The sequence below is a fragment of the Athene cunicularia genome (assembly GCF_003259725.1).
Source record: "Athene cunicularia isolate RWA chromosome 7 unlocalized genomic scaffold, athCun1 chr7_part1, whole genome shotgun sequence".
In the NCBI taxonomy this organism is placed as follows: domain Eukaryota; kingdom Metazoa; phylum Chordata; class Aves; order Strigiformes; family Strigidae; genus Athene; species Athene cunicularia.
The window spans coordinates 11,756,832-11,778,053 of NW_020799107.1; the positions used below are offsets into that span (position 1 = coordinate 11,756,832).

Sequence of the window (21,222 nt, forward strand, 5' to 3'; positions counted from 1 at the left end):
TTGTCTTCCCTGGGGCGTTGTTTTTTGGGAGGGGGCGGGCTGGCGGGGGGGCCCGGGACGGAGCCTTCGTCCTTCTCCAGCCGGGTCCGTCCTTAGGGCGGGGGGAGGCTGGGTCCCCCCCGCGGGCACCCGGGTGGTGGCGGGGATGGGGACAGAGCTCCTCCGACGAGGAAGCGGCTGCCGGTGCAACATCACTCCGGGAACCAGTCCGGGAGCAGGAGGCAAGCACCCTTCGAACGCAGGGTGGCTCTGCAGAGCGATGGTCCCCCGTGTCCCCATCCCGAGGGGCTCCCCCCCGCCCCATGCCTTGTCACCTCCCCGGGTGTGTGTTTCTGCGAGGCTGCTGAGAGTTTTCCGTCCCTGTCTCCCAGCCCTGGATGCTGTTTGGCTCAGCAGAGGCTGGCCTCTACCAAAACAAGCTCCCTGCGGCCCTGGCCCACGAATGGGGGTCCCCAAAGGAGAAAGCTTACCGAGACCCCCACCCGCCACTGCAGGGAGAGGTGTGCGTGTGGACAGGTGATGGCAGTGATGCTGTGCAGGCAGCTGGCTTTTGGGTGGTGACTTTAAGGCGCGAGCATCCCACAGTGGCCCACTGTGTCGGTCCAGCAGTTGTTTCTAAGCCCTGGCTCCGGGTGTGCCAGTCACCAAGCACCCACCGAGCAGCTCATCAGTGCATCCAGCTGCGGCAGATGCAACCTCCAGTATAAGGGCCAGGTGGAGGAAGGGGGCCCAGGCCTCGTTTCTGGAGCTTGCACCTCCAATCTGCCTCCACAGTTGGGTGAATCGTCTCCCGGGAGCCTATTTCCCCAGCTGGGACCTTTCTGTCCTTCCTCTGAAATTGGGCTGGTTCATCAGCATGCGCCTCAAAAGAGCACAGGGTGCCCTGTGCTGGCGTTGTTCCTCCCTCCCCTCTGGAACCATCACCCCTCCTCGCATGGAGCCAGTTTGAGAGTGGTAGGTTTATTTGGGTATCGCCCCTGCGGCAGTGAGCAGCATTTATTGCCCAGTTCATCCTGATGAGTCCCCCTGGGGTCTGGGTGAGGCCTTGCTGAGCCATCCTGGTGAGTGGGGTGCCCATACCACCCTCCTCACGGCAGCCCAGCCCTGTGCAGCATTCTCTGATGACCGCTGTGCTGCAGAGCGTCCCCACCCTGGTGCGGATGCTGCATGGCCCCCCGGGAATGGCGCAGAGCCCCACACCACAGAGCGTCCTCCCCCACCTTGCGGCACGATCAGCCTGGGGACAGATGGGGCAGCTGGGGGCTGTAATACCCCAGGGGCTCCCATGATGCTGTGGGTGTGGGGTGAAGCCAGGGGCTGCGGCCACGCAGCGCGGTACAGGCGTCCCAGGCTTTCCCGGCCTGCAGCCGGACGGTGCACGCTCTCCATCCTTGCAAGAGGAGAGAGTGACGGTGCATCCTGAGGGATGCGGTAGCAAAGGGGAGGGTGGTCCTGGTGGGAGATGCACCAACCACTGCTCTGTGCCAAGGTCTTGGAGGAGCTGGGAGGTGGACAGGGGTCCCCCAGGGTGGAGGGGATGGATAGCAGCACCTTGTGCAGACCGGCTCCAGCTGTAAACAAGCAGTTTGGGGATGGAGACCCCCATGGGAGGTGACAAAGGCACCCAAAATCTCTGTGACCTAGTCCATGCTTTCTAGGAGCATTTCCACAGTGGCCTCTGGGAGGATGCAAGAGAGAAACCTCTGTTTGGGCTTGCTTTAAATGATAGCGGAGGAGGTGTAGCTCTGCTTTGAAATTCCAAGCAGGCCCATGTAGGTGCTAAAACTGCTGCCAGACACTGCTGGGGTAGGTTGAGCAATGCTCAACCTCTGTGCTGCCTGAGCCCCGGGTCCATGGGACTGTTGTGGGAGGCTCCAGCCCAGGTTAGCAGGTATAATTATAACCCCTGGCTCCTTTTTCTTCTCTTTGCAATGGCCCCGGGAAACCATGGGCTTCTTTTGGGACTGGAGCTGGCTCCCACCCAGCCATTCTTTGTGCCTGCCCCTGAGAAGCTGCACAGTGAGACTGGGGTGCTGCTGACACCCCTGCATACGTGATGTCCCTCCCATGGGGCAGAGCCTGGGGAGAGGGAAAAATGTCCTCAGAGCCACCCCCTGCTGCTGCGGGACTGCTGGCAGTGCCCTGCTCTGGCCCCCGCGGGAAGCAGGCACAGTTCAGGCAGCTGCTGGCAGCGCTAATGGCAGCACTTCCTCACGGCTTCGGTGCTCTGCCAGAAGCACTGCTTCTCCACCCTGCTAATTGTGGAGGTGAATTAACGGCACTAAGATATGGCCGGCATCCCGCGCGGCGCCTGCTGGCTGTCCTTCCCTGCGCAGAGGCTGCGGGGACGCTGGAGACGTGCCAGGCTGGGGGACAGTGTTATTGTACCCAGGGTGGATCCTTTGTTCCCAGCCATGGGGCAGTGATACCTGGGGCAGGGACAGGGGCATCCTTCCCCTTTCTGCCCCATCCCAGTGCATGGCCATGGGTGGAGGCTCTTGCCTTTCCACACTGCAGAAATAGGTCTGCTTTTCATCAGGTTGGCAGGCAAACTGGTGCTGGCACCTCTCAGATTGTCTGCAGGGAACCCAGAAAGAAGAAAAATTCCCTTTAACACAGAAAGTCCCTCCTCTGGGTGTCCCAAAGGGGCTGTTTTCTGTCGAGGAGGGAATATGGTATTTTTGGGGAAAACACATTGAGACTTGGCACACTGATCAATGTCAAGCCCTTTAGAGGAGCTATGAATGGTTGGTGACTTCCTAAGGAGTCAAAACCCAAACGCTTTCCTCTGAAAATGGCAAAATGAAGTGCTTTGAATTTTTCACCTTATTCTTTTGGTTGCTTCTTCCCTTTGCTGAGCCCCAAATTCTGGCCTGTTTGGGTAGGCTTTGTGAGGAGACACACAGAAGAGAAATGCCATTCCCCAGCTGGGGGGAATGTGTTTTAAGCCTCCTTTGATCTGGCAGCATCCCATCACCAGGGTCTCGTGGTGTGTGCCCCCCCAGCCTTGCCAGGGGACTACAGATATCATGTCCACCAGCCTGATGGGCACACATGGTGGGGGAAATCCAGCATCGACCAGAGGAAGAGAAAGGGGGGGCCACATGCAAGGGCAACCAGCCAGCATTTCCCAGGAAGGGGTTAATCCTGTAGCTCCAGATCTGGTATCCTATTGCTGGCTGCTTTAGGTAAAAGCTTTTTTGGCTCAGTTTCAAGGGCAGGCTGGAGGATGACTTATGCATCCTCCACCAAGGAGTAAACCCTCTTGTCCAGACTTTCCTAGTCTAAGGTGATGGTTTCCTGAAAATCCAAGTGCCCTGGAGGGCCCCAGTCTGCTGACCCAGGGTTTGGGAAAAGCTGCTGCTTCCCAGCAGTGCTAGGACCTGCTTGTCCTCAGGGAATTGGGGCTGCAGCACCTCTGACGTGGGTGCTGGGTGATGCTGAAGCACCTGCATGGGTGTCCCTGGAGTGGGGACCTGCTGTGGTGGGCATGGGGTGAGCGACCAGCACCAGCACAGCCTGCCCATGCTCAGCTCGAGGTGGGAAGGGAGCAGAGTCTTTTCTTAAAAGCCACTAATGATAATAACTCAAGCAACGTATTTGGAAACATAAGTGATGTGCTGCTGCAAGCAGAGGTAGCAAATGCTTGCCTTATTCCTGCCGTTAGCAGCTGAGCTGCTGCTTGTGGAAGGTTTTCTCATCTGCGATGTGCAGCTTTGCTATGTGCATGCTTTGGAGCTCCCCGCAATGTGTTTGTGGTGAACACTGCATGAACATGGGACTCGTAGAAACACCGAACCACAGCCGGCATGGGGCTGGGGGTGCTGCCAGGGGTCTACCTTGAAACTTTCCCCCTTGTGCAAACACATCATGACATGGGCTCTGTACTCCAGGTTCACCCCACCCCATGACATGGGTTCCCCCGCCCCCCATGTCTCTGGTTGTGACATCTTTGCTCCATCATACTTGCAAGGATTTTGAGGGTTTTGCCACTGGGCAGCCGAGTGCCTTGCTCTGTGTCAGGGCGCGTTGTTTGGAGGATGCTTTCACCCCGGTGCAGCCTGACTCTTATCCCTTTTGTCTGCAGGGCAAGGGCCGCCCAGCTGGCTGCACTGTCACCTTCCCAACGCCACCAGATGTGCCTCCGAGCCGTGCTGTGCAGGGGACCGGCCCCAGGGGTAAGGAGGCAGGAACGGTCCCACCACAGGTCCAAAGATGCCCAGGGTACTCCAGGCATGACAGTGGCATGTAGAGAGGGTATCTGTGAAGCAAAGCCCTTTCCTGTGGAGGTGCAGCTCCATGGGGCAAGCGAGCCTCTCTGCTGTGGTTGCCCGTGGCCACTCCATGAAACGTACCTTGGGAAACCTGGGAAGCTATGAAGCCCAAAGCCAATGGGCAAAATTCACGTGTTTCTGACATCTCATAGCTTTGGGAGAGATTCTCCTGATCTGGCTATGTTGGATGCTTTGTGTCAGGGGAGGAGGATGCCTTGGGGATGCTCAGGGTGAGCTCAGGGGATCCCCGAGCTTGTGCTGGGCAAAGGATCTTGTAAAAAACAGGAGGCTGTAATGGGGAGGATGGTGAGTGCATGGTGAGGTGCAGAGAAGCAGCCTTGTAGCATCATCAGGGGTTTTAATGTCTGCTGAAAAATCTACCCAGGGGGACCTGTTCAGGCACCTCAATGGTCTAGACAATTCTGTGACTCAGTTTCCCCACCTGAAAAGTGTGTTGCCCGTCCAGGGGATTTTGGACACCAGTGCATGGCAGGGGATGGATGAGTGAGGGCCCTGATGTTGCCTGTTTTTACTGCACAGACTGGGTGACCATGGTCCCCAGGGACACGCACTGATAGCTCACACTCTCTCTCCAGGAATATTTCCTTACATGTGGACTCTGTGCTGGGGGCCTGGCTCCCTGGGTGAGTGGTAGAAGTAATGCTGTGCCATGCTTATGGGTGTTACAGCTCAGCCAGGGCTTAACTGGGCTCTGCCGGTCACCCAAGCACCTTCATCAGAGGACTAGGGTACAAACTGTGCCCAGATGCCATGCATTCCACCCTATATGGTATCTGTCCTTGCCCTGGGTTGCGGCCTCCTCCTTTCAAGTTTTTATGAGAACTAACATGCCTGTCATCAACAGCTCTCCCTGTCACAGCTAGAAAACACCCCATAGTTTTGCAAGTAGAGCTGACATTATCTGGCAAGATGTTTTTACCTTGTAAGCATGCAGGAGTAGTTTTGCCAGCCCTTAAGCAAGGGAAGAAGGGCAATGATAAGGGAGGGAAGGAAAAAAACCCAACCCAGAAGAACAGATGATGGCACCAAATTTGCTGACCTCCTCACTCTCAGTTGCCTCTGGAGCAGAAGGAAAATTAGTTGGAGGGGGTTGGCTGCTTGCAAATGGCCCCGGGAGCAGGGCTGGGCTGTGCAGATCCTGGGGTCTCCTTAGGCTGACCTCTGCTCTGGGATCTTTTTGGCAGAAACACCCTTCTGAAAGGCATGGAGTGGGCTTGGCCATGGGTGATGTCCTGGGGAGCTGCTGGTGGTATCTGCTGCTGGGGCTTGGCTCTGGCTTGACTGCTTTGACATCAGTGCATTACATCACTCCTAATCCTTTTAGTGATGGATTTGGAGAGAACATGTTTGGCTGAAGACTTAAACTAGCTCACTCAATGGATCTAATTCCCATTCTTCCCCAAAGGTGAGGAAGGATGGGGGATTCCACTGCGGATGGTCCATCTCATCCCGGTGGCTGCTCCTAAGGCTTCCTTAACACACTAAGGACTTCTCCTGTGCAGCAAAGCCTCAGCCCTTCATGTCCTGGGAGCACTCTGGAAGTTTTAAGAACTCACCAGATGTGGTTTCCCCCAAGGAGACACCAGCTGATGGATAGGGCACTTACGGCTTATCTTGCTGTGACCTAAATGACATGTCTGCTTTTGGGAAAAAAATAGGTCTCCACCAGGTACCCAAGCCCCTGGCACTGTCTCCTCTGCCCTCAGGTGTGCTGGGGTCCCTCCAAGCATGCTGGATGTTGCTGGCGTTTGCTGGAAGAGGGAGGAAAAGGTGAAATGCCAAGCTTCCCTCCCCCCCTTGCCAACCGATTTGTCCTCTAGGAGATTAGTCTTCTTCCCTGGCTTACAGGGGGATTTGCGGCTGCTCCATCTGCTTGAGCCCAGCAGGTCAGCGGGTGCCGGGGAGGAGCAGCCAGAGCCCAGCTGCTGTCCCTGCTCCCGGGCATCCCGGGCAAAGCCACCCCTGGGTTTGCACTGTGGGCTGGCCATTTCTGGCTATATCTTTCGGAAAGGAGTGAAAAACCCCAGAGCTACGTGGGTGAAAATTGCACTTTCAATGTGGTTTAGACCCGAGGGAGTTTGTTGATGGAGCTGATGGAAACTGCGTGGAGCAATGGCAAGTTTTTTAAGCTGTTGTTGGCTGGTAGGAAGCCTTGAGGATGTGCGAGGAACTCCCCTTCCACCCAGGACAGTCCCAAGGTGATAATTGCCCTGTAAAACTCACTTGGCCTTTGGGAAAGAAGGCAGGTGGGTGGGGATGAAAGCATCTCAGTGGGGGCTTTCCCAGGTTGACACACGACATGGCTTTGGGGATAAGTGAGGGGAGTTTGCTGACCAGGTTTTCTGGAGAGGAAAACCCGGAGGTGATAGGGGTGATATGGTCCATTGCTCCCCTCTCGTCACCAGGCACCATTTGAAGGTAGCGGAAAGCAAAGAAGCTGGAGGTAAGTTAGGGAAGTGCAAATGACAAATGGACTTACAGAGGCTGGATTTATAAGGACTGACTGAACTAGGTTTGTGGAAGCAGCAGGAGGGGGCTGCTGGGTGATGCTGGGGGCCAGGGATTTGCTGAATGCCATTCTGCTCCCAGGCTATGGGGACTGTGGGACACAGGAACCTTTGCCTGTACCCAGATACCATTCAAGAGCGGGTCTGATGTGCTGCTGGACCCAGGAACATGCTCTCCCCATGCCTTTTCGGCGGGCATGGGGCCATGTGAGACCCTGGCAGACCTCGCCAGGGATGATCCCGTTGGGGCAGCTCTCAGAAAGCACCAGTTTCTCTTCTAATGTGGTAGAAAAATCACAAAGACGGTTGCTCCGGGCAGCAGACAAGATGCTGAGACACCAACACCACCCCCATCCCTCTCACTCACCACTGCGGAGCCCAAGGAAGAGATCAATTTTGGCCCCCCATCTCCATTCTCCTTCCCTTGCCATTTTGCCAGGAATACCAATGGAGGCTGCCAGGTGTCAGCTCTGAAATCTTTTAACTTTACCTCGTCTCCCCAAATGGACAATGTCTCCGCTCATTAGGTACCCGCCCAGGGGGCAGATGTCAGCTTTGCTCATGGCTTTTCTCAGCTCATCTCTGCTGAGACTCTTGACGGCTTCAGAGCGCTCAGGTCCCATCACGTCACGCTGGCTCCTGCCTGCAGGGCTGCCCGCTCTGCTTGCCCGGCGGCTGCGTCGTCCTGGTGGCAGCTCACCTACGGCCCCCCCACCTTGGGCTCACCACCTACCCCTCCTGAGGAGTGCGGTTTTGAAGGCTGTTTTGTTAAAAGGCTGGAAACTAATGGGCACCAGTGGCACACACGTGGGTGTGTGTGTGTGTGTGTGTGTGTGTGTGTGTGCGCAGAGCTGGAATTGGTTTTCCTTTCCCAGGCAGTGCCTGGGAGGAGAAGCCATCTCTGAAGTCTGCCCTTTGAGGCTGATGCGTCCCGACAGCTTGTTCACTGGGACATTAAAATCATTGCCTCTCTCTGCGTAAAACACCCAGTAAGGCGGATGATGGGAACACAGGTCAGGGGAGGATCGTTCTCTCCCCTGCGCAATGAGCGATGGCACTGAAAACCTCAAGCAGCAGAACAAAGCAGATCCCAGTGGTACAGGGGCTGCTTCACCCCAACTGGATGGGAGTGGGGTCCTCTACAACATGAAGGGGTCCAACAGCCTGGGGGGACAATGCTGATGAAGCCATTTTGCTGAGTTTTCCATATATAAGGTGTATTATAGCTCAGGAAATTGATGATATGGTGGGGGAACATCCCCATCCATCCCATACCATCTGGTGCATCCCTCACCAGCTGCACAACACATTTTCCAAAAGAGTTTGAGTTTTCCCTGGCGGGGTTGCAGCAAAGGATGAGGACATCTGCAAGCTCTCCATACTCTCTGCAGACGTTGCACCCCACACAGGTGCCCCATGGTCCCAAACATGGGCCAAGTGAGATGTCCTATGGGCACAAACATCCAGATACTCACAGGTGAGGGAGACCTGAAGTCCATCTTGGCCGGCTGTTTGCAGGAGAGGCAGGCTGGGTGTTGGAGCAGACTTTTTTTGCAGGGGAGGTGGTTTGTGGTAGGGGATATGGGAGAACCTGCTGATATTTGGGATGGTAGGATAGGGCAGCCTGCCAGGGTTGTCAGGGGGCTGCTGCTGCATCTCCAGCCCAGAGTAGGCACAGAGATGGGGAGACTATGCGCAAGGCTGCTGAAAATCTGGTTTTGCATGAGAAACCTTTGCTTTGGGGGGCCCTTAAAAATGATTCCTGGTGTGAAATGCTGGTTTGGGCTGGGCAGCAGGGCAGCGTGTGAGCTGGACACCCACCAAGGTAGTGCAAGGGACTGCCTCCATGCCTAGGTCCTCCTTTGGGTGCCCACAGATGTCCTCAAGAGCAGTGCTCACCAGCTTGCTCTGCCTGAGCCAAATTGGGGAAGTTGTCACAGCCACATGGAACTGGGCACAGGACATGGAAGTACCTGTCAGCTCACCTCCGAGAATCACCTGCGCATGAGCAGGGTGCTACATACAGTTTGTTCATCTTTGCATCCTGCTGATGCCAGAGGGTCAAACCCTCCAGAGGATGTTTGTCCATATCTCTGTGATTCCTCCTTGCCCACTCAAGACTAAATGCTGTGAAATTTTCAGTCCCGTGGAATGAAGTGGCTGAGGTCTCTAGTGCATGTAGGTGGTATCAAGCTGAGGGTGCTGCCAAGCCTCTGGGGCGTGCTGTATGGGGTACCTGCTGCTCTGCTCAGGGTGCTTGGTGCCCCTCTGGCATGAGTTAAAGATGTTGAAATGTCATAGCCTACAAAGGCTGACTTTTGAGGGGACTGGCCCCATCAGTGCTTTGGAATTCATTGCATTCTCAGGTTCTTTTATCTAGGAGCAATAGGTGTGTTTTTGCTGGGATCTGGATACCTCTGCTGCTCTGCTATTCACAAGTGACTCCTTCAGCATCCTGGGTGACCCCTCATGAACACTGCTGATGAAATTTACTAATGGGACCTAGTCCATGAGAGCTAGTGGATGAGCTGGCCATGCAGAGATGGGGCCATGCTCTCCACTGCCATGAATTGTAAGACAGAAAGCTTTTGGTGTGATAAGCTTGCTGGTGTCTTTCTCACAGCACCCGTGTGTGTTTCAGGGGAGAGAAACAACCAGGAAAAAAAGTAATTGACTCCTCTTCTTGTATTGACAGAGCAGACACAAGATGCAGGGTCTTTAGCCGTGCTGGAGTGATGATGGTGAGGATGATAGTCTACCAGCAGATCAAAAAGTTGCTTGTCCATAAGCTTGTGATGCTGTCTTTTAAGAAATTCCTGACTGCCTTGCATTGGTCACTGATGAACAAGATACTGCTGTTGGGTGATGTGGGGACACAGACAGCTGCCACAGCCAGGGCCTCCTTGGCCACAGTAGATGGCTGCACCCGGCAGAGTTCTTCTGGAAATGGCCCTGCAGGAGGAGTTGAGGGATGCTTAAAGCTGCTGTGGTCAAGACATGCTTTGGAGTCCTGAGGCTTCTGCTTGGAGGCAACTTTGGGGTTACTTGAGGTGCACTCATACCCATAATGGAACTGAGGTTGACCCCAGCACAGCACCAATCCTCTGGGAAATGCAGGCATGTCTGTACCAGGAGGTGACCTGCACCTTAATCGCAGAGAATACCACTTAGGTGTCTAGGCAAGCGTTCAGCTCCTCTGCACGGCTTGACTCACCTGCTCCTGTGCATCTCAGAAGGCCGCAAGACATAGAAACAGCAGTTTTGGAGACTGGCTTACAATTCTATCTGCACCAAACATTCAGAGGAAAAAGCTGTTATGGAAGCAGAAGTTTCTGTGGGTGGGTGTACATGTGGTGCACAGTGAAAGACGACAGGGTCGTGGGTGGGATCTTACCATTTAGCATGTTGCTGTAAGGGTGGACGGGTTGTAACATAACAAGAAGCAGAGCTGCTGGGAGACAGACCAATATTTGATTAAGAAAACTGCTGACAAATTGTTTAATGACACATTTCCTGAATGCTAAGCCTTGTCTTGGGATAAACTCAAACCTATGACCTGGAAGACAAATAAAAGTTTCTTTCCTTATGAAGGCTGTGGTTTGCTGCTCTGTGCCTGTGTGGGCAGCAGGGAGGCAGGATGTGCCCATGGGGCTGTGGCAGAGGGGCTTGCCTGCGCTGGTGCTGGGGAGAAGGAAGGGGGTTTTCTTGCAACCCCTTGTCCTTCCAGCATCCTGAATCCTTGTCTGAGCCCCCTTGTTCATGTGTATTTTGATGAAGCTGGTGCCATGGTCAGTTTTTTCTTCCTTTTCTCAATACTGGAATTAGTGACCAGAAGTTTTTGCTGACTGGCATAAAAAATTTACCAAGGATTCTTCTGCTCGAGGCTGTTTTGTCCTGTTCCCTGGGTTACCTGTGGCCATGGAAGCAGTGCTGGGAGGAGGCTCTTGCGGGTTCCCAGGTAGGGGGAACCCTGGGGTGCTGAGATGTCATGCTGTCTTCCAGGTCCTCCCCCGCCACCTCAGCTGCTGATCCCCAGCCATCTACCCCACGAAATCCCTGATCTGCGCCTGCTGTTCCTCCAACGGTGAGTCACAGTTTGGGTTTTCCATCCTTTCCAATTTTTTTCGGCTATTTGGATTTGTTGGGGGTTTTTTTGTTCCCTCTCTGTTGAGAGTCCACGAGGAAGGATGTTACGATTGTGACAGTAGAATTTAAAATTTATTTTGCTTGTGTAGGCTCAGTGGAGAGTACTTAAGTGCCTCAGGGTCCATCCTGGGACCTGTCCTGCTTGCAGGTGACACTAGCTGGGGATGTAGTCATTACCTTGGAGGACCTGGCTGCCATTCAGAAAGTCATATAGAGTATTATAGGGAAAAAACATTAATTCTGAGGACAGTTGGTCACTGAGAGAGACTCTATAGTCCCTGTCCTCGGAGGTTTTCAAGCCCCAAAGGGATAAAGCCCTGGACAAGCTGCTCTGATCTTAGTGCTGATGATGTTGTGAGCAGCAGGCAGGACCTGAAGACTGACCTCAGGGGGGTCTCATGGACTCTCCTCCCACTGATGTGCTCCTTCCCATGGCATCAGCCCCTCATACCCAGGTCGCTGGGGGTAGGTACGGTGGTTGCTGAGTCACCAGGAAGAGGAAGGTTTCCCATTATAACTCACAAGCTGCCCCATCACATCAAGGCCAAGCAATGAGTGGGGCCTGCAGCTCACCCACCCCACTGCCCAAAAAATATTTTGGGAGATGGAGAGGTTTTTCTGCCCTCTGGCACTCAGCTTATTAATAGCTCAGGCTTCTGGATTGATTTTATTGATGGGTAATGCATGCCCCAGTTAACTAACTGGAAAAAGCAGCAAAAATAAAGCAATAAAAATAATGCTGCACCTATGTCACTGAAGCGTGCTGGATTATTTCCATTGAGGTTTGATTTCTGGATGAAGCAGACCCTTGGCTTGTGCTCCCTCTGTGGTGCTCAGAGTTCCCACAGCCAGACCATTGGGATGTTGGTCACTTGGGAGGTCTTGCTGGGGTTGTGTCTGGGGGTCCCCCTCCTCCACAGCCCAGCTCTTTAGTTTACTTCCCTTCTTTAATGGATGCTGGAGCAGGACCTGCCCAAATCTGGTCTGAGTGTAGATAAAAATATAGACAGGGCTTTGCTGCCTGCCCCATAACCAACCTGGAGGTGATGCTCCTGAACATTTTGTCCCCCCCAGTGCAAACCATGTTTTATTTCTTTCTGAAATTCACTTTTCCTGGACAGTAAGCAGCCTTCGGGTGCCCTTCCTCTGTGCTGTGCCTAACCTCTGCCATGTCCTGGTTTGCAGACTTGTGCTGTGGACCGCTGGTTGCTGCCCTGTGCTCAGCATGCCCTTTTCTGGTGCAACCAGACCCTCCAAGGAATCGCTCTGGAGCTCGAGGCTGGCCTGCAGGGTAAGGTAAGGTGAGCTCAGACACTTTTCCAGTCCCAGGGGTCTTTGTGGATGCACCGTGGTCTCCCTTAGGCTATAAAATGCCTGCAGGGAGGACATGGTTAGGCTTTGCAGAGAGACATACTGCTGGACTGCAGGGACCCAGCTCCTTGTGAGGGGCAGTGCTACGGCATGGGCATAAAAAGGAAGGGGGTTTTGCTCCCTGCATGGTGCAATCCTACTAACAGAGCTTCTGTGAGAGGTGTATTTTGCTGCTGGAGTGTCTCTGTGCAAAGGGGTTGGCACAGTCATGCATCCGCGCAGGTGTCCCATCCTGCCGCCGCTGCCCTCATTGCACTCGTCTGCCTGTTTTCCACCATGTTGGTCATAGGCGTCCATTAAAACCAGCTAAAGAGTTAAGCTGGGAAGTGCATAGATGGGGTCATTCTCGTCAGCCACTCTGCTTTTGTTACTAAAATAGATTTGCTTTGGCCTGGGGCCATTGTGTTGTCCCAGGCATTGACTATCGCAAATGGACGGCGAGGCAACATTTTCCATTAGTGAAGAGGAGAACACGCATCTCTGAGTGAGAAGACAGCTCCATAAAGCAGAAATGTTGTAGCAACAGACAAATCCACCTCTCTTCTCCCCCCTTCCTTTTAAAAGTGTCATTAATTGCTGTTTTCTGCACATAAAACCCCGAGAGACACCAGCCTATACCTGCAACAAGATGATGCGTTTTGGGTAAGGGGATGAAGGCTTCTCAGAAGAGCTGTAGGTAACTCAGGTACAGTAAGGATAGAACTTGCCCAAAAACCTGTGAGGAGGCTTATCCATGATCACTGGTGACGTGGTGGGTACTAGTTACACCTGATCTTAAGCATGCATCATCTGAGGTTTCTTCCATCACCATCTGCGGCTCCTGTGTGCCTCTTACAAACACATCCATATGTAGAGGGGGTTTTTGGGGGGTGGAGGGAAGTTGTTTTTTTTCCTGCTGGTAGCCTGGAGGCCATGAGCTGAAGGAAGGATGTTCTTAGGAGTGCATCCCTGGAGGGCCCTGCCTCTTTCTGCTTACTGGCATTTCCCTGAGCACACCAGGTCTTGGGGAAGGGGTTCCCATTACCAACCCCAGGAAAACTGGTACATGTCCTTGCTGGGAGAGCTGAGTATCCAGTGGGGACCAAGTCCCCAGACTGTCCTCCCACAAGCACTCTTAAGCCCAGTCTGTCCAGCAAGTGCATTCTGTTGTCTGGCTTTAGTGAAGACACTTTTCTGCAGTAAGTGGTTATTAAAGCATCATTTGGGCAAACATCACGACAACTCACATCTCCCATCTCCTCCAGGGAGGTCTCTGACCTCATTTTTCTGCCTTCACATGCTCCCTGTCCAACATCCCATCCCTTCTCCCAGGCCCGTGCCCTGGCCTCTCTACCACATTTGCAGTCAAGACTGAAGCCTGGTTCCCGGCTCTGAGCAAGCCAGCAGCTTCTGGCTTAAAATGCAAAGCAAGGTGTGGTTTTCATTTTAAATGCTAACCCCTCTTCAAGGCAGGCTTGGACCTCTTGCCCCATGGGACTTCATCCTTAGAACTCAGAGGTGATCCTGTGTGTGTAGTACCATGACTACTTTATAGAAAAACTACAGGTGCGAAGGACACCTGGAAGAGGACCTGGTTATTGGAGACTATTTGGCACTGGGAAGCTGCTGCTGCTCCATCTTGCATCCAGGTGATGTGACGAGTGGTCACTGCTGATGCTGGGGGCCAGAGATGCTGTGAGGTTAGCAAGGGGCTTGGGTGGGAGGTGTCCATGCCAGCAAGGGGAAAAGGCTGTGACACGAGGCTGTGGGGGGTGGGTGGGGACGTGCCCGCCAGTGGCAAACAATTTCCCAGTTTGACCCTTCTGCTTAATCTGAACTTGAAGGTGAATGAGCAAAGCTAGTGGCATCGATCTGGGATGTGGCTGATGAGTACCATGCCCTGCGGAGGGCTCGGCCCCCAGCATCAGGTCCCTGTCTCACTGTTTTTTTCCTGCCTTTCCTTCACGCCTTTCCAAAGCCATCAGTCAGAGCGGGGCCTGGTGTGGCACCCCAAGCTGCTGACCTTGCTGGGGGCAAGTGGGATGCCATATAGGCGCCTGCAGAGAGCTGCCCCACTGTCTGATGGGCTTCTCCCAGCCGCGGCTGCCCCTCTACCACTGGTAAGCTTGGTGTCTGCCTACCATCAGCTCAGGGGTGCAGGGAGGCACATGCTAAAGGCAAAGACGTCGGTACCAATAAAGCCCATGCTGTGTGCCAGGAGGCATGTTTCTCATAGGTAATGAAGTTGTCTGCCAAGCTGCCTGCTTATTCTCATGACTTGGGTGGTCTGATGTCTTAACAAGCAGCGATGCATTGATGGTATTTAATTCGGACTCAGCTTGCAGGTCAGAATGTAACTTGAAGCATCTCTACACTGCTCTTAAGTCTTTACATAAAATGCCATACTAACTGGCAAATTGTATTTATTTGACCCATTGGGAAACAAACCTGAGCGTAGGTTGGAAACCTAGAATTTACCTTGGCTAATATGTAGAAAGGTTGTTTTTGGGGAAAGAAAGATGATGCGCCTTCCCTCAACATCTTCCGTGCTTTAGCCACAGATTTTCCACAGCTGAAAATAACAAACCATTTTAATCTAAGTATTGCTTGTTCTGATCTTTTAATCCAGCTTGCTTTCTATTGACAGAGCAGCCTAAAATTATTTCTATGCCTGCCTCTATATTACATAATTATTCAGAAGATTACTTGGGAGCCAGATTTAGCTGGGCATCACTGGGGAACGATGAGGGGGCTGCAAACAAGGAGATGTGGGGCTGGAAGATGGGGATGTTCCCTCTCTTCCTTTGCACACTGGCCATTACAAAATGTGGGAGGGGAAAGCAGCAAGCTGAGCACTTTTGGCTGTGTCTATAATTTGCTTTTGAGCCTGGCAAGTTTCTCCCTCATCTTGTATTTGTTGGACTAAAATGCCCCATCATCTGGCCGATGAATGGAGAAATATGACCCTCCAAGCCGCAGAGGATTTCAGGTGAAACCCTGCATTGAGGCATTTTAGAGCTGTACTTCTCTTTTTGATAACAGCATGGTAAGACAGTCTGGCCTCAGGAAGGACCTGGAAATAGGGACTGTGCTCCTGATGCTTTCTGTCCCCGTGCAGAGCCATGTGCAGGGGAACAGTCACAAGGGAGAACCAGCAGTCGGGCTGGGTGCCAGATCAGGACGTGGTGGTGATTCCAAGAAGGCATGGAGGTGGCCAGAGCTGTGCTTTTTCACCAAAGTCCAAGTCTAGCTGGTTCTTCGAGGAGCCTTAGGTGTTATCCTTAGATAAGAAGGGCTTGAGCCCCTGGATAATAGGATGGCTGGGGACAGCTGCTCTGCAGGAATAACATAACTGAAATTCCAGGGCAGATGCCAAAGGTAGATTCACTTAGGACTTTCTGTTGGCAGGGATGATGAACAGGCATATCGCTAGCATGACAAGATGGCACAGTTGAGGGATGTGCCAGGTGGACTTAGTTTGCCAGAAAAATGCACTTTCTGATTGGCGTGACACACGGGCTTGAGCTTTGACAGGAAATGCAAGAGGATGTCTTGGGCTCCAAAAATTCCTTTGCCTTTCCCCAACATGAGTGTCCTGAAACTGATGGGCTGGTACCTGCAGTTACCAAGGGAAGGCCAGGATCTGCTTGGCCTGTGGACCATGGCTGGCTGGGATGTGGTGGCTCAGAGCTGCTGTCCCCTGGGAAATAGAGAGCTGGGGCAAGGAGGGATCCCCAGCACCTGTCAGACGCTGGGAGCTTGGCTTGTCCTGCCTTGATCCACGGGGCCTTGGGCACCCTTCTGGGGAAGAACATCCCCATAATTGTGCTGCGTTTTAGGTTTAGTGAGTGTCTGTGGGGGAACGCTTTGAAATGCCCTTTGAGCCTGGCATGGCCATGTGGTGGTGAGAGCAGGCAGTGCCCACCCAGAGCATGCTGTGCTCCATCCACTGCCCTTGGTCTTTCTTCCAAGAAAGCAGTTTCAGCAGACCCTCTGCCTCCAAAGCAGACTTATCTCTCAGAGAAGCTGGTTGCTGCAACCACTGTGCAATAGCTGGTAAGGCACCAGAGGATGGGATCAGCCTGGGAGAGGTCAGAAGCAACATAAAGGCACAAGAAAATTTTTTTTGTGATGGAGCAGTTGTAACACATCCCCTTCCTCTGGATTCTGCAGTCCTTCAGCCTGGTCCTTCCTGCCGCTGCTGCTTCCTCTGAGATGGATGGTTTAACACAGTCCATTGCCAGCAGCCAAATGTGCATTGCTATACACCTTCCTCTCCCCCCAAAAGGCTCCATCCCTGGAGTGAGTGAGCAGGCACTGCTCTGCCGGTACCCTGCTAAAGCATTTCCCAATTTCTCCCCGCACACGGGCAGTGCCCTGGTGCTCATCTCGTATCCAAGCTCCTTTCTCCTTCATGTTGAAAGCGTTGGCTGGTTCACCCTCATCGCCTTGAGGCAACCCGATTTGCTCAGTGGCCTTTAAAAAAATAATTAAAAAAAAAAAAAAAATCAAAGCCCACTGAAATGACAAGAACATCAGCAGTGGGTGCATCCCCCTTTCCAGCAAACTGAGGGATTTGGGAGAAAATAGGTCACATGCTCTTCATCCTGTGCCACGTGGTGGACCTCCCAGGACCAATGAGGTTTGGAGCCCTCTGCGCCGTACAGCGAAAAAAACCACTGGGATTTTTTCCCCCCTAGCATTTTTCATCCTTTCCAAACGTGAAAAGACTGGCCATCTGTCCGGACCCCCCTCACGCCAAATCGGCACTAAAGCAGCTCTTTGGGGAAGGTAAGAAGATTTAAAAGATTGTGTTGGTGGAAGACCACCTGCCGTATGCAACTTTTCCTACCTATGAAAATCAGGGAAGAATCATGAAATGAGTCGGGTCTGGGGATGCAATGTGGGTTAGAAGAGCTGTGGATGCTTAAGAGCCATCTTAAGTGAATCTCTTGTAGAGGAAATTTAAGTCTGTGTCGGAGAGAGGTGGGATTATGGGAGAGATAGGTGCGCAAGCAAGGGGGTTAGCTTAAGTTAACACCTGCTCCTCAAGTCTCTCCTATATTTGCAATATATTTTTGCCAGATTTGTTTTGCAAAATTGTCATTCTCTTTGTGTGCTTTATTTTGATAAAATTCAGTTTTACCTATGCCTTGTGGCTAAAGCCAAAGATTGTGTCCCTGGGTAGGGAAGCATCCATCTTGGCATTAACCAGAATATTCAGCCATTCCTAATTTACCTGATTTACAGTGCAGGCTTTGGACAGTGTCATTTATGTATGCACTTAGGTGGGAATAGCGCAAATCAAATTGCCTTAAAGAAATTGATACTAAAATAACATAGACGTTAATCACGTCTTAGTCTGGCAATGTAATAAAACCCCTGACCCTGTTTGATTTAATTTTTACCTTTTGGTTCTATTTCCATTAATTTTTTTTCTTGTGCCAGGGAGATTTGATTTGGAGAGAGGAATACCTCTTGTTATGGGGCTCGCTTTGTTTTCTTTTTAGTTTGCCTTCAGATATCCATTTTGCTCAGGGTGGCTAAATTATTTCTGATACTGTCATGTTTCTGTTGCATTTTCTTTGGTTACACCATTGCTTTATAAGTAGAATAGTGAAATATTAGTTGCAAAGGTTATAGAGGACTTAAATGCTGTTGAACTCAATCCCAAAATATCTTCTTCTTATTATAAAGGGAAAATGTTCTTGGATGTATTTTTCTTGTAATCTGAGGTTTCTGGGATAATGTAATGTTAATATGAACCATATTAGAAAATCTTATTTTATTAGTCAGAAGTCACGTCCAGCTTAAAAATAAACCAGAAACAGTGGAGCAAGGGCATTGTGTTTAAGTTTCCATAAAATGATTGACCTTTGTTTTGACAGATGCAAAGACAGATGCTAGCCTGCATTTTGATACAGAAACTAAACCCTGAAAACTGGCGGTTTTTCCTGATATCTGGGGTTTTACTTTTAATACAGAATTCCAAATCTCAGGCTTTCCCCCTCTTTTATAGATTTATTTATGTAAACATATTTAGTATTCTCAGGTACAAAAGCAAATTTGAAATTCTTTCTTCCTGAGAAATAGCTGTAAAAAATATTATTTTAATCTTGGTTGAATTAAGACAACATTTCTTTCTGTAGAAAAGCTAACATCTCAGTGGTTAAAAAAGGCTACTGATCAAGACCAAGGGGAAAAAACCCTCTTTAAGTGGTTTCAACATTATTTGAATGTTTATACTGCAGCGAGTGCAAATTCTGCTTTCAAAATGCATTAGAGAAACCGTGGGGTTTTACTACATAGGATCAGAAAATACAAATGTTGTCAGAATCAGTGGCATGGGTTGTGCAGAGCACACCAAGCAAACCACCTCGCAGTGGCCAGCCCCGATTTTGGGTGGAAGCGGAGGGGACCTGGATGCTAGCACAGGCAGACACTCACCACCTTGCAGGATGCTCTTCTGGGTAACTACCAACGATGCTTTTACCTTTCCTGGTTTGGTGGTCCCAGAACCACTTTTCTCAGGTGATGATTTTTTTTTTTTTCCTCCAAGTCAGACACCTGCTTGGAAAATGGGCATTTGCTGCGTGGCAAGTGGAGCAGGCACCTTGCTGGTGGCACGCTGCTGGCCAGTGTGGCTCCCTGTGGCATCAGGGCTCATGCCCAGCACACAGGGGCAAGCTCGATCCCACTGGTGGCGGAGTGCTTGCAGCCCCGGCTCTGATCTGTAGCGAAGAGATGTGTTTGCTTTTGGCAAAGCGGAGGATGCTTTCCCAGCCCTGGGACATGCTGCGCAGGGTGGCACCTCTGGCATCGAGTCCCTGTTCCTGCAGTGTGAGGGTGGGTGGCGGCCTACATGGCTTGAGTTTGCCAGACCTCTGTAGCTGCTTTTTGGACAGTTGAAATGGAAAGTGAATTTAAATGCTTCACAGATGGATGAGGGCTGTCCCCATCCCTGTAGTGAGCTTTTTTCAGCTTCTCAATGAATGCACCCATCCTGGTGCTGCAATCATGCACACACACATACCTGGTTTAATTTTTTATTCTATTTAGGCTTTGCTAAATGAGCTGGTAGCCAGCAGCGGGTGCCAGCGTAGAGCACCCCGCTGGCAGCAGACCTGCTCCACCCCACAGATGCACGATCTGCTGGAGCTGCTGGGGTGCCACCCGTGGCAGAGGCAGGTTGGGGTGTCAGTGGCACATCCCGCCCCGGATTTCAGCAGAGACCCACAGCGCCTGGGGATGGGACTGCTGCAGCAGCCATGCCCTTGCAACCAGAGTCAGGTTTAGGGACAGGGGTTGTCATGGCCCCTTCCCCAGCAGCCCAGATTCCCAGCTGAGAAAATTCACCAATTCCCTCACCGTTGTGTTTTGCTCAGTGTTTAGACCTGAGGTTACAGAGGACCTACAATGGGGAGAAGGAGAGAGAAGGCAGCTCTCCTTGATTTTAATCGGGGTTGAGGTTTAGCTGAAGTGAAAACAGATCGGGAGTGACAGTTTTGGAGCCTGCTGTCAGGGTCTGAGCGTGGCGCAGCGGCGATCCACCCCCAGCCACCGAGAGCCCCCGTCCTCCTCCTCACCAGCCAAACCCGGGGAGAGCAACCACCGCTGAGCACAGAACAGGGGCCATGCAGCCCGACTCCACCGCTGACACTGCTGCCGGGTGGTTTTGTCACACACCGCCCCTGCATCCACCTTCCTTGTGGTGCTTTTGGCTGGGAGCAGCATCAGGCAGGACATGGCCTTGTGGTGGCCACCGAGCATGGATTTACCCCCTGCTAAGTCCAGCCTGGTGCAAATGGATACTTGAAAAAGGAAGGATGGGGTTAGTGCTGCATCCCGACCGAACTGCTTGGTCATGACGGAGCAATGCCGAGTTGCTTCTCCAGGGTAGGGAGAGACCCCAAGTGTCTCCCTTTCCATGTCTCCCAGCAGTCTCCCATTCCCAAGGACCACCTATGGCCAGGGTGAAAGTCATGGATTTAGGCTTGTGGAGAAACCCCACAAGCAGAGCACTGCATCCAGCCCTGAGCCCCAGAGGAGCTGGGATTTATGGGGCCAGGCTGGTCATGGCTCCCCTCTCAGTCTCACTTGGTGGCCACACATTTTGCATGGAGGGGACCAGCAGAATTATACTGTACTCAGTCTGTCCTTATGTCCCCAGCATGGTGGGGAGTGTGGGGCAGGGAGGAGAATGAGAAGAACTGCCTCTTCCCCCTATCCCTGGATGAAGAGGGGGTAGGACCTGCCCCAGGTGCTTAGACAAGTTCGGTGGCATTTATGAGAGCAGCCTCAAGCCCCCATCTTTCTTACTATACTGTATAGCATTGGGCGGCCATCTACTTAAAAAAAAAAAACTAAATCATCAGCTAAATCTTGTTTTTTGTAGAGACTGAGAATGGGCAAAATAACAGGCTCTTTGCCTGTCTTGACCTGGCACCTCCTGTTTGCCCCTGTGTGCTCTGGGTTGGTCTGTCTGTTTGTCCACTGGCGCCTGGACAGTCTCCTCCAGGGCAGCCCATGTGCTGTGAGCCTTGTCCCTGTTTCCAGGGATTAGAGAGAGAGAAATGGAGATGGGATGAGATACAGTAGATTGCTTCGCTCTCAGGATGAAGGGATTTGTGGACTGTCCCCAGATCAGTAGATTGAAAACGGGGGGAAATTATTGGGATGACGCTGCCGGCAGGATTAAAGCCAGGGCAGGCAGCAGGCTCTGGAGGAGGGGAATGAGGTGGTCATGGATAGGGGGGGCCACAGGATGCCTGCTGCTCTGAACTGTGGGAGATGCTCCTGGTTGCATGCTCATCTGTTTTGGAGGATGCACTGGAAGCAGATGCCCCCCCCCCCCCCCCCCCCCCCCCCCCCCCCCCCCCCCCCCCCCCCCCCCCCCCCCCCCCCCCCCCCCCCCCCCCCCCCCC

At 52.4% G+C, this 21,222-nt stretch overlaps 1 protein-coding gene across 27 annotated transcripts in view; it reads left to right on the plus strand.

Annotated features, from left to right (window-relative positions):
- Window positions 1–4,082: 4,082 nt before the first annotated feature.
- PCBP3 (poly(rC) binding protein 3) overlaps window positions 4,083–21,222 on the plus strand; it is a 57,506-nt gene continuing 40,366 nt past the window's right edge. For 22 of the 27 annotated variants that reach the window (XM_026852262.1, XM_026852285.1, XM_026852266.1 and 19 more), the window contains exons 1-3: window positions 4,089–4,178; window positions 10,805–10,886; window positions 12,134–12,239. In XM_026852262.1, coding sequence (XP_026708063.1) covers window positions 12,174–12,239 — 66 coding nt within the window. In that variant the 5' untranslated portion in view covers window positions 4,089–4,178; window positions 10,805–10,886; window positions 12,134–12,173. Of the gene's footprint in view, window positions 4,179–10,804; window positions 10,887–12,133; window positions 12,245–16,928; window positions 17,090–21,222 lie in introns of those variants that run through there. The other 5 variants (XM_026852270.1, XM_026852272.1, XM_026852273.1 and 2 more) reach the window with 5 other exon arrangements.